Source organism: Anser anser (genome assembly GCF_964211835.1).
Source record: "Anser anser genome assembly, chromosome: 7".
Classification (NCBI taxonomy): Eukaryota; Metazoa; Chordata; class Aves; order Anseriformes; family Anatidae; genus Anser; species Anser anser.
This window is the reverse complement of record NC_139727.1, coordinates 26527944-26541890: the sequence shown is the minus strand read 5'-3', so window position 1 is coordinate 26541890 and position 13947 is coordinate 26527944. Positions and strand designations below refer to the sequence as shown.

Here is a 13947-nt window from a genome sequence, read left to right as displayed (position 1 = left end):
GAACGCGCACAGCCCCCCCCCCCCCCAGCCGCGGGATGCCGGCCCGGAGCCCCCTTCCCCCGCTCCCCCCCTCGCCGAGGGTCGCGGCCGCTCGCCAGCACGGGGGCGGCGGGGTCGGCCTTACCCTTCGGCTCGTCCATCGGGGCCGGTGGTCGCGCCCTCCTCCCTCGCTCTCCCCCCTCTTCCTCTTCCTCAGCCTCTGCCGGCTCTGAGCTGCCTCAGTGCGAGGTGCTCATGAAAATGGGCGCTCCAGTGGTCCATGGCAGTGGGAGGGGTTAGCTTAACTCTACGTGCCTCAATCTCTCCGACTCGCGGGCTGACCTCCCGCTCCCCTTAAAGGACTGATTACCTCCCAGCCGCCGCCGTAGCGGTGCCTCGGGCTCCCCCGCCGGGTCAGAGGGTCCCGCAGAGCCGGGGGGCGGCCCGGTGCCTACCCGCGGGGGCGGCCGCCGCTTGCTCCGTTGGGGCTGCGCTCTGAAGAGGGGTCACATCGCTGGCTCCGAGGGCGAGATGTCATTGTGCCTGCAGAGGAAAGGCGATCTGTCGGTTTTTTTTTTTTAAGTCGTGTAACGCTGAGCAAGCTCCCTTTGCACCAGCGAGGTACGCGAAGAGAACTGTGCTGGGCGGAGAGAAACACCTTCATACCCGAGGTGCAGCTGGCAGGGGACAAAAAAGAGTTGCAGTAGTTTACAATAACAGCTAACGAGTCGCCTCCTATGCCTGCACCACAGGATGAGCTCGCACCCCTGGCTGCAGCTCCTGGGGAACTCCTGGAAGGAGCCAAGTTTTCGACTGCTTGCCAGGAAGGCTCCAAGGGACCCCTCCTCACCCCAGCACTGCACACCTCCCAGGTGGACTGCACCTCAGTGACAAACACAGGTCAGGGCTGGATGAGCCTCAGCAACTTTCCTCTACAGCCTCTCGTGCTCAGGCCCTTTCCACACATCCCCCCACTCCCTCCTCGGGTCTGCCAGCCTCCCACTCCAAGGGAAGCTGCCACCTACCCCAGCTCTTTCACTTCCTTTTCAAGGCAGTGCCCACCCACTCCCCATCCTCAGGGCTTTTCCCTGTCCCCACGTGTCTTTCCCTGCTGGTCACCCAGAGGATGAAGTGACAAGCACAGGCTGCCACCAGCCACAGCAAGCTGCCCTGCTGGTACCAGAGCCTGCTCCTCGGAGGCATGGCTTTTACTGTCTTGCTTCTCCGCACCCGGGGGTGTCTCTCTGCAGCCCAACAAGGGGACACGCTGCCCTGCAGCAGGGAGCCATCCAGCTTTGTGCCCACCTCCGGTTTCCGCAGAATATGTCCAGAGGAGAGGAAGGAAGAGCAGGGCCCTGCAGGCCGGTGCTGGGTCCCGGAGAGCCACAGCTACACAGGGCTTCAAAGTCCTTCAAATCCTCCTGCCTTTGGGTAAACGCCTGACTGCAAGCTGCAAACTAACAAAAAGCAACAGCAGATCTTGCGTCATTTCCACTAAGAAACAAAATGAGAGAAAAAAAAGCAGCCCCGGAGATGGGCATTTATGTTCAGATAAGGTTCCAGACAGTGTGAGGAGGAAGCTTGAAAACAGAAATAAAAAAGAGGAAACTAGAGAGATCAGGATGTAGTTTCCACACATCTTAAACAAGGGCAAGAATACCAAAGCAAGAGATGAGTACTACTCTTCTGCTCCTAGGTCAAAACCAAGGATCCTGTGCAATTTTGGAAGAACAAAATATATCTTAGACATCCATCTCCCCTCTAACCACGGTAAGAGCTTAGTCTCAGTCACCTTCCTCCTTTAAGTTTACACAAGTGTATGTGTGTATGTCTAAAAACACACTACTTCATTCTTGAATTTGCTATATTGAAGATGAGGTGTGCTGCCTTTGAGACTCAAAAGGAGTAAGAGTGAGCCCTGGGACACATTAGCTCAATTTCCAGCAAACAGGAGACAGAAGGACTGAAGGCAATAAAGCTGGAATCTGGAGCTAAAATCTCACAGTTTGGGGCTGATGGAATGACAGAGCCATAAGAGAGGAGAGTCAAGGAGCCTGGGAACAGATCTTCAGGCATTAGAAACAAAAGTAGCTTGTTTCTACAGAAAGAATTGGTATGAAAACATCTAAAATACTTTAAACAGAAACAGGCCATCCCATCACCACTCAGGAACAATACTGAAGTCATCCTGTCTGTGTTTGCTTAGGGGCATGGCCTGGGGGTATGTATTTAGATGACGACATACCGCTCTCTGCATGTTTAAGACAGACTGTAGTGGAAGCTTCAAGAAAAACCATGTGTGTAAGCACTGGCCCTAACAGAGAGAGGCTGAATACCCCTTGGGCTTTCCCAGGTTTCCAGCCCTGTGTGCCAGTTCATCTCACTACCCACCAACCAGAGCAGCAGCCCCGGGAAGGAGGGCAGCAGGTATGCAGCCCTCTACTCCCCACGTCTCTGTGCCAGGCAGATAAGCAGTAAAGGTCTCCAAGAACGTGGTAAATTGCTGGCAGTACAGGGAGCAGAATTTCCTACAAAGGGAGGATGCTTGGAAAGGGAGGCTGAGAAGAGGGGATAGGCATTAGAAAGACAAATTATCCAAAAGCACTGCTGGTGCCAAGAGGCTTTTTTTCCCCCTCCAGCATTAGTCTCTTTGGCGCACACATCCCACATTGCAATCCCCCCAGACATGACAGTTTTCACAACACAGTAGGTCAAATTCTTCCCACATCTCCAGGTTTATCTGCAACAGATAATGTCCAAATGCTTAATTTGAATACCCCAAACACTTCCTTCATGAAAACCAAACCTCTTGCATGACTTCTGAAGAAACACAGAAGCAAGCAACAAGCTCTACAATATTTGCCTGTTTGTACACTGAAAATTATCAGATCACTGCATTCTTTATAAAGGAGAAATTACTATTGCAGTTTAGGTAAAAAAGATAATGACCTTCATCATTCCTTCATCATTCATTCCTGCATCATTCCTTCCTCTGCTCCTCAGCATTAAGCTTATGAAATGCATTATCAGTAAAGATGACTTAAGTTCCTTTCTTTCATGTTAGTTCCTTGTTTTGGTTTAAATATTTGTAATCGTCTTCTCAGAGGATATCACTATGCTGTCACCAATACTCATATCTCATCACCCAAAATCTGCATATCATCTCTATGATAACTTTTTTTACTGCATTTTTGCTCACTTAATTTATTTTTAAATTACTTATTACTTTTTTTTAAATCCATCAGTAAACATTACTACCACTTCTATCACCCAGTCTTAATATCTACAAATCCCTTTCATTTTTTTATTTTTATTTTTTTTTCATTTCTTCACTATTTCTTGCACCAGACCATATCTGTATTGCTGGCTTCTTTTCTACTTTAACGTAATTTCCTCAGAAATCCTGATGCTATTTTGTTATCAAGTTCAACAGAAAAACATCCAACTTGTCTGTTACTCAACCACTACCCCGTCATCAACTTTATTGGCTACATTTTTCTCCATTCATGTTCAGATTTCATAGCCTTTAGTCAACTGAACTCTTTTAGTGACGCAGGGATCATAGTGCTCAGCAGACCCATTAGTTATCTACTGTTTGTATGTGATGTCTACAATACTGATAACAGAGGAAATTACGTTCATTGAAACGGGTCAAAAAAAGAGTTCCTGCATTTGTTTGTAGAGGTGAATCAGTTTTCTAGTTGATTTATTAGGTTTGTTCCTCTAAACATCACAGCCATTTAGCACAAATTGTTTCGTTTGTCTTGTACAAATACAAGTTAACACCCTTGTTGCTAAAGATATATAAAACTTCAGTGAATGAAAAGTATGAACAAGTTTTCACACAGCCTCTGGATAACAGAAGCAATATGAACGATGGATGGACACTGAAATATTTCGAAGAAGCAGTACCAAAGGCCCATCCTCAAATATCTTGAGCTACCAATCTAATTTATATGTTCATTAGCAAATTGTCCAACTCCATAACAGGCTTGCAATACCATATTCTATGGATTCAATATACTTTCAATGCTATTATCTCATTTCATTAAAAATCCTCTTGCCACTTTTATTTCACTTTACAAAAATATATTCATAAAACATACTAAAAATAAAACATACTAAAAGTAAAATCAATTCACCTTCATAAACTCTACAGCTTAGTGTAAAAATTATACTCTAAAATGTTAATGTGTCACAGGGTTCATTATTTAACCACCTAGTTAACATGATATCGACGGCTCTTTCTGCTCGGGTTATTTCATATTCTTTCGTATTCCATGTCAGCTGTAAATATTCTAAACCAAACACCAGAGCATCTTACTTTACTTGCCAATTTTAATAAAAACAATCACAGTCCCATACAAGGCAACACCCTGCCCTGTAAGTCTGCTTCTTGTATCATTACCCATCATGTTTATACAATGCATCATACTCCCCTGCTGGGGACAGAGCTCTTGTTTTTCCTTTCAGGCAACTAGGCATAAGTAATATTACTGCTTTTGAGCAAATATGCTAGTGTTGGTGGAATTTCTGAGTATTTTATTCTTATGCTCTGCATCTTTTAGTATCTTCCCATCGTTTTATCCAGCAGAAGTGGCAGACACTCTTATATTAGCTTATCAAAGCAAAAATTTCCATCTTTCCCATAAATTTCCATCTTTCCCATAGAGCGGAAGCCTTCCTTGACTACACAGGCCATAGCTCTCAACCACCTTAATCTCTCAATTCTCACTCTTCATATTATTGGGCCACCAATACCTTGAAAAGAAAGGTGATCCGTAAGGCAAAATAGGCAAGACTTATGATGTACTATGTATTATGTGTGTGTATATATATATATAGTGTACTATGGCACAAGAAAAAATGGAGTAAGAAGAATACTGAAGAAAAATATCCTTGATGGCCTAAGAGGATAATAACAAAAACAAGACAGAGAAGAAAGAAATACGAGAAAAGTCATTAGTATACATATATATTGAAATGGGATGATAATGAGCACCAGTAGCCAGTCTAGTAAGCAGAACTTCACAATATCTCAAACTTAAATTGCAGAATGAAAATAAGAAAATAAATTGTCAATATGCCTTCAGGTCTTGAATAATTACTATCTTACGACTGAAGGAAGGATACAAGTTTTGCTACCAGCTCTTCTGTATGGTTTATGACCAAAGTTAAATTAAGATTTAACAAGACAAAAATTAGCATGCAACACATTGGTAGCTAAGACAAAACTAAATATAAAAATAACCCCCAAACCAGCTATTTTTGAAAAAGAACTGTACATATTTAGATCAGATTAAGTCACTCTATTTTAATATTATTTTTCAGTAAGAATACACAGAATGCAGGAAATATGCATAAAATGAAAAAAAACACTTTAAAATAAATGCCTTTTTTTTTTTTTTAAATGTCTGAATTCAGCCTGACTACCCACTCACCCTCTGTTAAGTGATTTGTTCTTTATTAAGTGAGCATCTGCAGAGGAAGACCAGTTGCAGCACACAGACACATTGACCATCCAATGTCACCCAGTCAACAGCAAAAGAGAAGTTGACTGTATCCATCTAGAGGGACTATATGAAGACAGTGTCGAAAAGGGAGATAGCTTAAAAATCCTGAGTATCTTTAATTTGCATATATTTGTTAGCCATAAATACACACATGATAAATCATCCCACCTACTTTGCTGTGTTCTTGAAGCATAAAATATTCTCCCTTCCAGCAGAGTTACAGAAAGTAGGCTTTGCCATGGGAGATAAGTAAGCATCAGTTTGTGTTGGACCATTTCCTGTCTTTTACCAAAGAGAAATACACTAAATCCTCACAGCTGTAAAACCTGTTGCCTTCTTTACACCTCACCTAACTTCCATAGGTCTGCTCTGAGTTTGCTCATGTCCTATGCATATTAGCACTACAACTAACTGTCTCTAGAGATGGGAGTTCTCAGATACTTGCTTTCAGATTCACACTATGAGATATTTCTCCACGTGAATTTATATGTGCCTTACATCACTTCGGATACAAGCATTTCAGTGTGGTCATCTTATTTAGTCTCTGTGAGGTTTCATGTTCTCTTTTTTAGTTTTGTACTTCAGACTGATAAAAATGGAAAGAAAAAGGACAGACTTCAAAGAAGCCCTGAATTTAACGCTGTATCTTAATTTATTGCTTGCATAGGTACTAGTAATTTTGGTTTACAGAAAGTCTTCACCCCATTTTGATTCTCTTTGAATTAAGCATAACAGTTAATTATTTCTGCTAAATTTTTTTTTTTGGTACTTGCCTTAATTTAGAGCTTGTGGAGAAAAGGTTAAGCTTGATGATTTCCAGTTGTATCAAGCTTCACATGAAATCCAAAGTTGGAAGCCTAATTTGTAATTTTATGAATTTGTGCATGTATTAACAGAGATTAATCAATTTGGGGTCTAAAGACTCATTTATATCCACTGCATGATAGAAATAGCTCTCCGGTCCTTCTATTAGTTGTACTGGTTGGCTTCCCCCTTTTTCCTCCACCACCAACTCCAAGCGTCATATCTTCATTATACAATCTATATCTAATACATGTACAGATCTCTTCTCTTACTAAATACACCTGAATAATTTCAAATCCTATTTAGCTTTTTCTCCTTGAGCTGTTCTATATACCTAAACATATGCTTTACTTGTTCAGCATGCAGGTAGCGTCATGTCTCAGTTCTTTCACTAACACGCCTCCAGCTCCGTATCTAGTTCAAATTGCCATTTGCATTGTCAGTGCTCTCCTGTACAAGCACGAGTGTCTTCACTTACTTAAATGAGTAGGTATATTCTTACCCGACAATCTTGCCTTCAGGAATAGCCTTTCTACATCTCAGCATTACCTGATAGCTGAGGCTCTTCAATTTGATATTTTTTCCCCCTGAAGTTAAACATCTCAGCACCTGTCATTAAATCATTAACTCTTCAAACCTTCAACTTCCTTGGCTATAAGCACACTGATAAATTCTATTAAACAAATTATTGTACAAATGAGTTTGTTAAATACTTATATCCCCCCCCCCCCAAGTCCTTTGAAAAAAGGAAGTTACAAGAGGAATGGAATTCTGTAAATACATACGAATAAAGAGATATTTAAGTCTGAAAAATATTTTCAACTGAAAAGATTCATTAAGGACTAAACAAATATACTCATCCATCTTTAAGGAATTCCCTCATGACAGTTTCTCTTCTAAGGGAACTATCACTTTTTAAAACCTCTTGTGCAACCCACTTCTAGGTAGAGAAAATCTCACAAATTAGATACGTTAACTAGCTCAGTTACAGATTACCAGACTCTACGATCAGTTCTCATTTGCAGACGAGACCCTGTTTGTACAGTGCCACTCTTCCCCAAGCGTGCTTTCAGTGCTTGGACAAAGAAATTAGCCATCTATGCAAATCCTGCTGGTGGTATTTCCAGCCAATGTTCTATTCACAGCAGAACTTGCATTCAGCAGGTAAGAAGCTTATGCTGTCGCTGGCAGCCCTGGGTGCCAGGACACTCGGGTAGGGAAGGTGGCATGGTTGGAGCAGGGTCAGTGCAGCACTGGTCAGGAAGGGACGCGATGCGAAAGGCAGGACATCAGCTGCCACCTCCTGGCTCAGCTCTCACCAGCACCGCTGGATCCAGCAGCAGGGTGACTGCTAACATTCAAAAGCAGTCAGCAGCAAATACAAGTTTATGGGTTTTAGTCCATTTCTTAAGAGACTTTAGAGTGAGAAACCAGTTTAAAAACTAGAATCAACAAATAGTTCTGTTTTCAAGCCCATTAGGGAATGTCAAATTTCAAACTTCCTAACTCAGATTTCAAGTTTCAGATTTCAACTTCCTTATTGAACATTTTAAGCTTCTTTCACTAAATTGATAGCTCGTCTTTAAAGACCTGGGGGTCATTAATCAAAATTTCTGGACTAATACTGGAAGCTGCAGAAGAGAACAACTGCCTACAGAAGTTGCTGTATTTCTCTTTTACTCTTCTCTTTTACATGGAACAGGCTTCCTCTGAACTCAGTTATGACTGCTGGAATAAAATTACATCACACTAAAAAACCAGCATGCTAAAAATATAACTTGTAGGTATAATCTTAATTATGCCTAGGTTAGAAAGATTTAGTAACCTTGGAGATAGAAAACAGTGTAGAAACGATTATTTTTAGCATCAAGGAACTTCTCCAAGCAACAATGCCACACAGTACAAAAATATACCAGGTCAGTATGTTCTGGAGATTTCAGATGTTTCATCCTCTTATGGCCTAAACCATAGTACTATTAAACTATATGACTCTGCAACAACTTTGTGCTTTTTAGACTTTTGTTCCATATGACTAAACAAGTTATACAGACATGCAAAGATGTAAGAGAACTTTAAGTATACCATCTTTACAGCCAAAGCTAACTCAACACAAATAGCTTTCCACTTGTTATCAAGGGAACTATCCACTCTTTTCAAACTTAATTTGCCTCATAACTTGAAGCTACCAGGCTGTAGTGATGGGCAGAAGCAGTTTCAACTAAGAGTGCTGTTAGGAAAAAAAAAAGCCACATCATTTGGTGCTACAAAATCATATTTGTGTGCCGACCGTCCTTCCCAAGTTCCCCTTGCTTTCTTCTATTATGAATATTTCTATTATGAACATGTCAAACTGGCCTGCTGGAGCAAGCACAGCAGTGTGCCAGCCTTTTCTATCTCCTCACTGGGTAGCGAGAGCAAATGTGTGCCTGTGTGTGTTTGCATGGGACTGTAGAAGGAAATGACTGGAAGCACTGTGTGAGTAGTATCTGTTAATAACAGATTACATATCTTTATTATATTAATAGCAGCTTCACTTCTACTAAATGAAGTAGAAATTCAGTAATTGCTTGAAATCTGTGTCTCTCCCCGACTTGATGCCCTACCAGTGAAATATACCTCATAGGCTAGTATCATTATCTTGTTACCTATGAAGAGAAGCTCATACATACAGAAATGGGCACGGCAAATGAAATTGAGTTTGAACACTTAATGTCAAAGGCAATATGAAAGCAAATACACTGAACATCCATTAATAAGATTTACCAGAAGGCCATATGCAGATATCTGTCATTAACATCCAATGTTTTCCAAAATGCCCAGATTTCTCATGGGTTTGTTTCCCCTCATGTAATACCAACTCTAAGGTGCCAAACACACAGTAAGGTCTCACAACCTCAAAGGGCAGATTGCACTCTCCTCCACTGAAATCAGTGCAAGCAGGCTGTGAAAAAGTGAACAACCCTGAAAAATTGAGATTTCAGTTCCTCCCTGGAGCTGTGCCACTGCACACTGCCACATTAACCGGCACATGCTTTACCATAGTACGAAACCAGAGTTTAAAGACAGCTTGGTTTAAATGCAGGCAAAATTAAGTATTTAACATCGGAACAATAGGGTTCTTTGTGGCTGGGAAAAATGTTTTTTTCCCTCCAAGTGTTGGCAGATTAGCCCCAGCCTATTCTGCTTCTCTTTTGCTCTGAGCACTTTTTTTTTTTGTACTGTTTCAAAGAACAGTCTGGAATTCAGAGAACTGCATTACCTACCGCTGTGATACAGGCCTGCCTAGCATTATGAAATTGGAAAATGCATTTTCCCAAAGTAAACTTTCATTTAAACTTACGGAGATCCTGGAATACCTGATGGGGGCTACAATAGCATGTACAAATGCAAATACTGCCAACCTCAATGCGTTAGTCTTTTCTTACATAGTTTTCCTTTGCTACTTTTAAGCCCCTCCCTTAGCATTCATTTTTTCCTTTTTCTTTTTAAATTAAAGTGTCACTTCTTTTACTCCCTTCCTCCATCTGAAGCTTGCTTTCTCTTTTAAGAAGTCCTTCCTCTCACTTCCCAGTATTATTCCTTTTCTTGTAATAAAAAAAAAAAATCTAATATTTTTACATTAAGAAATTTTATCTGAGTTTTTCAAGTTTCTTTCCCCTGGAGAAGGCTTCTTACAATTGGTGTGCTTTTATGTCTAAGAAATTCTAAACAAAATGCTGCTAAACTAAGTTTAAAGCATGAAGACTGGTTTTACTTTAGAACAACAGTAATAACATTACTTGAAATTGTTCCCAGATGCAATCTATAAGGCTATGTTAAAGATGACAACATTTACTAATTGAAGTATGGCATGATTTATGTAGTAGTCTATCATTGCTGCTCTAAATGACTGCCTGTAACTAAAATCTGGCAATCCTTTTGCACATATTTCATATATTTTAAGACACAGTAGTGATAGCAGTAAAGGACAGCAGTAACAAGCTGAAGATCTACTGCAGAATGCTCTCATAAGTGCTCTTCATCTCCATTTCTTGTACAGCAAGATTTATATACAAAATACATTAAAAAGCGACTTTGAAATGATGGTAACAGCCACCTGCAGAAAACTAGCATTTACAGTCTTGATTTAATTTTTAAAGTACTAGCATTGTAATAATTGCACTTGTTCAAACTACAGAACATAAGGTTTTGATCCTCATTGACAATTCTTTATTTGAAGGAGACAATCATGGCTTCTGATTTTTATTTCCCTCCACTTCATCCTTTTCACCCCAGATTGACCGTATCTCAAACCGATTGCCCAGCTGACTGTTCTTGACACAGGAAAGGCAAAATACAAGAGCGCAGTATTTATTTTGAAGATCTATTTTCTCTTTTATGTATTTATACACACATCCATGCAAATCTCCTGATAAAAGAGCTGTAATATAATTATTCCAGGCAAATTCCATCACCTCTTTCTAATGGAAGTTAGATATTTGTGATCCATCCCTTAACTTTGGTTTAATAAGGATAGCTTAGCCACTACCATTAATTTATAGGAGGGATAGACAAGCCTCCTCTCTGGTAATGACTATCACCTCTTCAGACTCACCCAGTTTTGTTCACAATCCCTTTATCTTCTTACTCCCATTTCAATGTCTCTTTCCACGTAGTTTTCTGCGTCTTTATCGTACTCATGAACTTGTCAGCCAAGTAAATCTCGATGAAACTATCTTCCTTGAGCCCTTCCTTCAATTATCCCTTTAATAAGGAAATCTATAAATCTACCTTACCCTCCAATGAGCTGTTAACATGACTATAAAAAGAATAACCGAGGAGAAGACAAGCAACAAAGGAAAACCTGCAACACAAAATCTCAATATCAAACAGCCTCAGGCACTTCTCATTGAATCCTGGTCTTACTCCTTCAACGGCAATTCAAAAAGTCTGAGTTCAAGAGCAGTTTTGGACTCCAGCCAAAATCCAGCACGAGTGAAAGAACACCCAGTCACTCAGGCAAGAGCTGGAAACTCAAAACAAATGGCAGCCAAGTCACCTCCTTTGAGTGCCACCACATAAGACATTAACTATATTCACTATGCTTCTGCACGGCCACTGGGGAGCAAGCAGACCAGCAGGCGCTGAATGCAGATAAACATTCAAACATTTAGAAGCTGAGGTTCACTAAGGTTCAGAGATATACAAGGAGTATTTCTATGTCGACTGTTTGAGATTCTTGGCAAAAGCCAAAAATCTAGGATCAAACCATGCTTTGATTGCCTGCTTCTTTAGTCTCCTAATTCAGGGTGTTTATAGACCTTGGTTTCTCCCACAGAAAAGAGGAAATAAAACAAGAAGCAAGAGAACATTGGGATTTGTTGTTACAAGACCATGAGTCTGTACAATGCCTGTGGTTTCCTCAGAGGGAGGAAGAGGTGGGATTGTATTCAGGCACAGTGCACACAAAGCACAGTGCTTTCCAGGGTTGCTTGCACCTCCCTTGGTTGTCCTCACCATCACCAAAGTGTTCTTTGTATTTTTTTAATCAAAGCAGGATTTATGCAGTTTCTTGGAAACAAACATCCCTTCGGGACTGAAAGCACTCCTCAGGGAAACTCAGAGACAGGGCTTGCCCAAGGCTGTACACATCAGCATCTGAGAGTTAATAGGCGGCTACAGGTCACCGATTTCTGCCATGTGGGTCTAGTCCTAGGCTTGACACGCATGAAGCAGCCCAGAGGCAGTTTGGTCACTGTCCTGGGGCAGCTCCATGCTAAAAAAAACACACCCTGTGGGCTGCCCCTTGTATGGCCAAGCAGCAGTGCATGGGTCAGAAAGGCATGGGAGAGATCTATCCTGACATATACTCTGAGTTTGTACCATGGCCTGCTTCCTAAAGATGTCCTGTGCAAATGGAAAGTAATTTAAAGAAAATAAATCTACAGATGCAAAGAAGTTGGAAATATTTCAAGAAGTTTACTGCAAATATGACCATAATTTCTTTAAGGAGATGATGTAAAAGTAAAAAAAAATGCTGTCACAGGTAGAACAACTTTCTAGCCTATCCAAATTTAGGCAGCTGTGGTGGCTTAAGGCTTTGAAAGATAATTAGCAGAAAACAGTCAAACAAAGAACTTATAAGCAGAGTGAAACCCAGTGTTTTCAGCTATTTTGAAAACATGTTGGTCATTGAATGCTAATTTACCACTTCGTGCAAGATTTGTTTAGTTCATGCATTCAAAGCTACTCTTTGATGTGCACTACAGCAAAGATACTCATTTTCTTTGAAAAAGTAGTACAACAATTACACATGTTCACCTGGTGATCACACTGCAGAAACAGGATCCTAACAGGATCCTAAAAGGATGTTGTGATCCTTTGTTCACAACAAAGTTCACGTAACCCATTTAAGCGCCTTTTTTAACATATATATATATTTTTTTTTCCATTGTCAAGCATAGAATAAGAATCTTGCAGACTGAATACAATGACAGCTCACTTAATCTCCAGAGATGTTTGTACAGCCTCATTACTAAGCTGCTGATTTAAAGTGTCAAGGTGACATTGGGCATGTCAGTTAAAATTGTAACTACTCCAACAAAGTAATTCGTTAGCCATAATTTTGAGATTAAGAAAAATAAATGTCTTCACTAACACATTAAAGATTTAAATAATGTAGGGTTTTATCAGAGCATTTGCTCCAGCAGAACTTAAATCTCAACTACTTTAGAGGCAAGCAGCCCTCCAGCAGCAGCTCTCCCAGCAGCGTGACACCAGGCTCAGGCTGCCAGCACCACAGCAGGAAGAGCTTGAGCTGCAATTAGGAAGCAGGGCTGGCTGCCTGGGGCTACAGGTCTTGGGTCTCTTAATTGTATGGGGTGCATTAATAATTCCACTGCTTAAATGCCTTGGTTAGCATAAACAGCGCTGACACTTGCAATACTTTACTTAAATAGTGTGCAAAGGAAGTAATATTGCTGAAGACCTGGTTTAAAGGTAACAAGATAAACAAATATTGATCACATGCAAGTGCTTTGAGAGCTACCCAAACACTGATCAACATTCAAACAGCAGAACTGTTCACAATACAGAGAGCTGATTAGATAAGGAGATAGGTAAACAACTACCAGGAAATCCTTTGTTATATAAAGCCACTAGCTGAAATAAGCTGTTGCATGTGTAATTAAAACATTGATGATAAACAGAATTCATCGGCAGTCAATACCGTAGATACACTCCACATATTTTCAAAAATCAGTCCATAGTTAAACAAAGTCATCACTATCCTATCTACCTGCCCTGCTCCTGCGGGTACATCAGCCATTTTCAACAGAGGTGTGTCAGTGCTTTATGCAAGCTTTTTAAGTTGTAGGAGCTGTTTACATGTACCGGCAAGCTGGCTTCAGACTCTCCACAGCTGCAAAGCCACAAACCGCTTATATCCACCTTGGGAAAAGCATTTCCCCTGCAAGCAAAACAATTGGTCTTTCCCCGGGGGTAGAATTGCCATCCCTGACTGTGATAATCCCCCCCCAACACCTTGCTTTGGCCAGTTTCTCTCGTGATTCCACTTTATTTACAGATGCTGTTGTATGCACCTCACCTGAGTTAGACCTCGTTACGTTAGCTGTAATCACTGTGAGCCAGCCTCCTAGGCTGCAGGATGAAC

At 41.0% G+C, this 13947-nt stretch overlaps 1 protein-coding gene across 2 annotated transcripts in view; it reads right to left on the bottom strand.

Annotated features, from left to right (window-relative positions):
- ENTPD1 (ectonucleoside triphosphate diphosphohydrolase 1) overlaps positions 1-1436 on the bottom strand; it is a 31727-nt gene extending 30291 nt beyond the window's left edge. Inside the window, exons 1-2 of one of the 2 annotated variants that reach the window (XM_083843244.1) lie at positions 1285-1436; positions 350-522 (exon numbers count right to left, since the gene is read on the bottom strand). Coding sequence is in view for 1 of the 2 variants with exons in the window: in XM_083843242.1 (XP_083699368.1) it covers positions 125-140 (16 nt within the window). In the remaining variant the exon portion in view is untranslated. The other variant, XM_083843242.1, reaches the window with a different exon arrangement.
- Positions 1437-13947: the final 12511 nt, after the last annotated feature.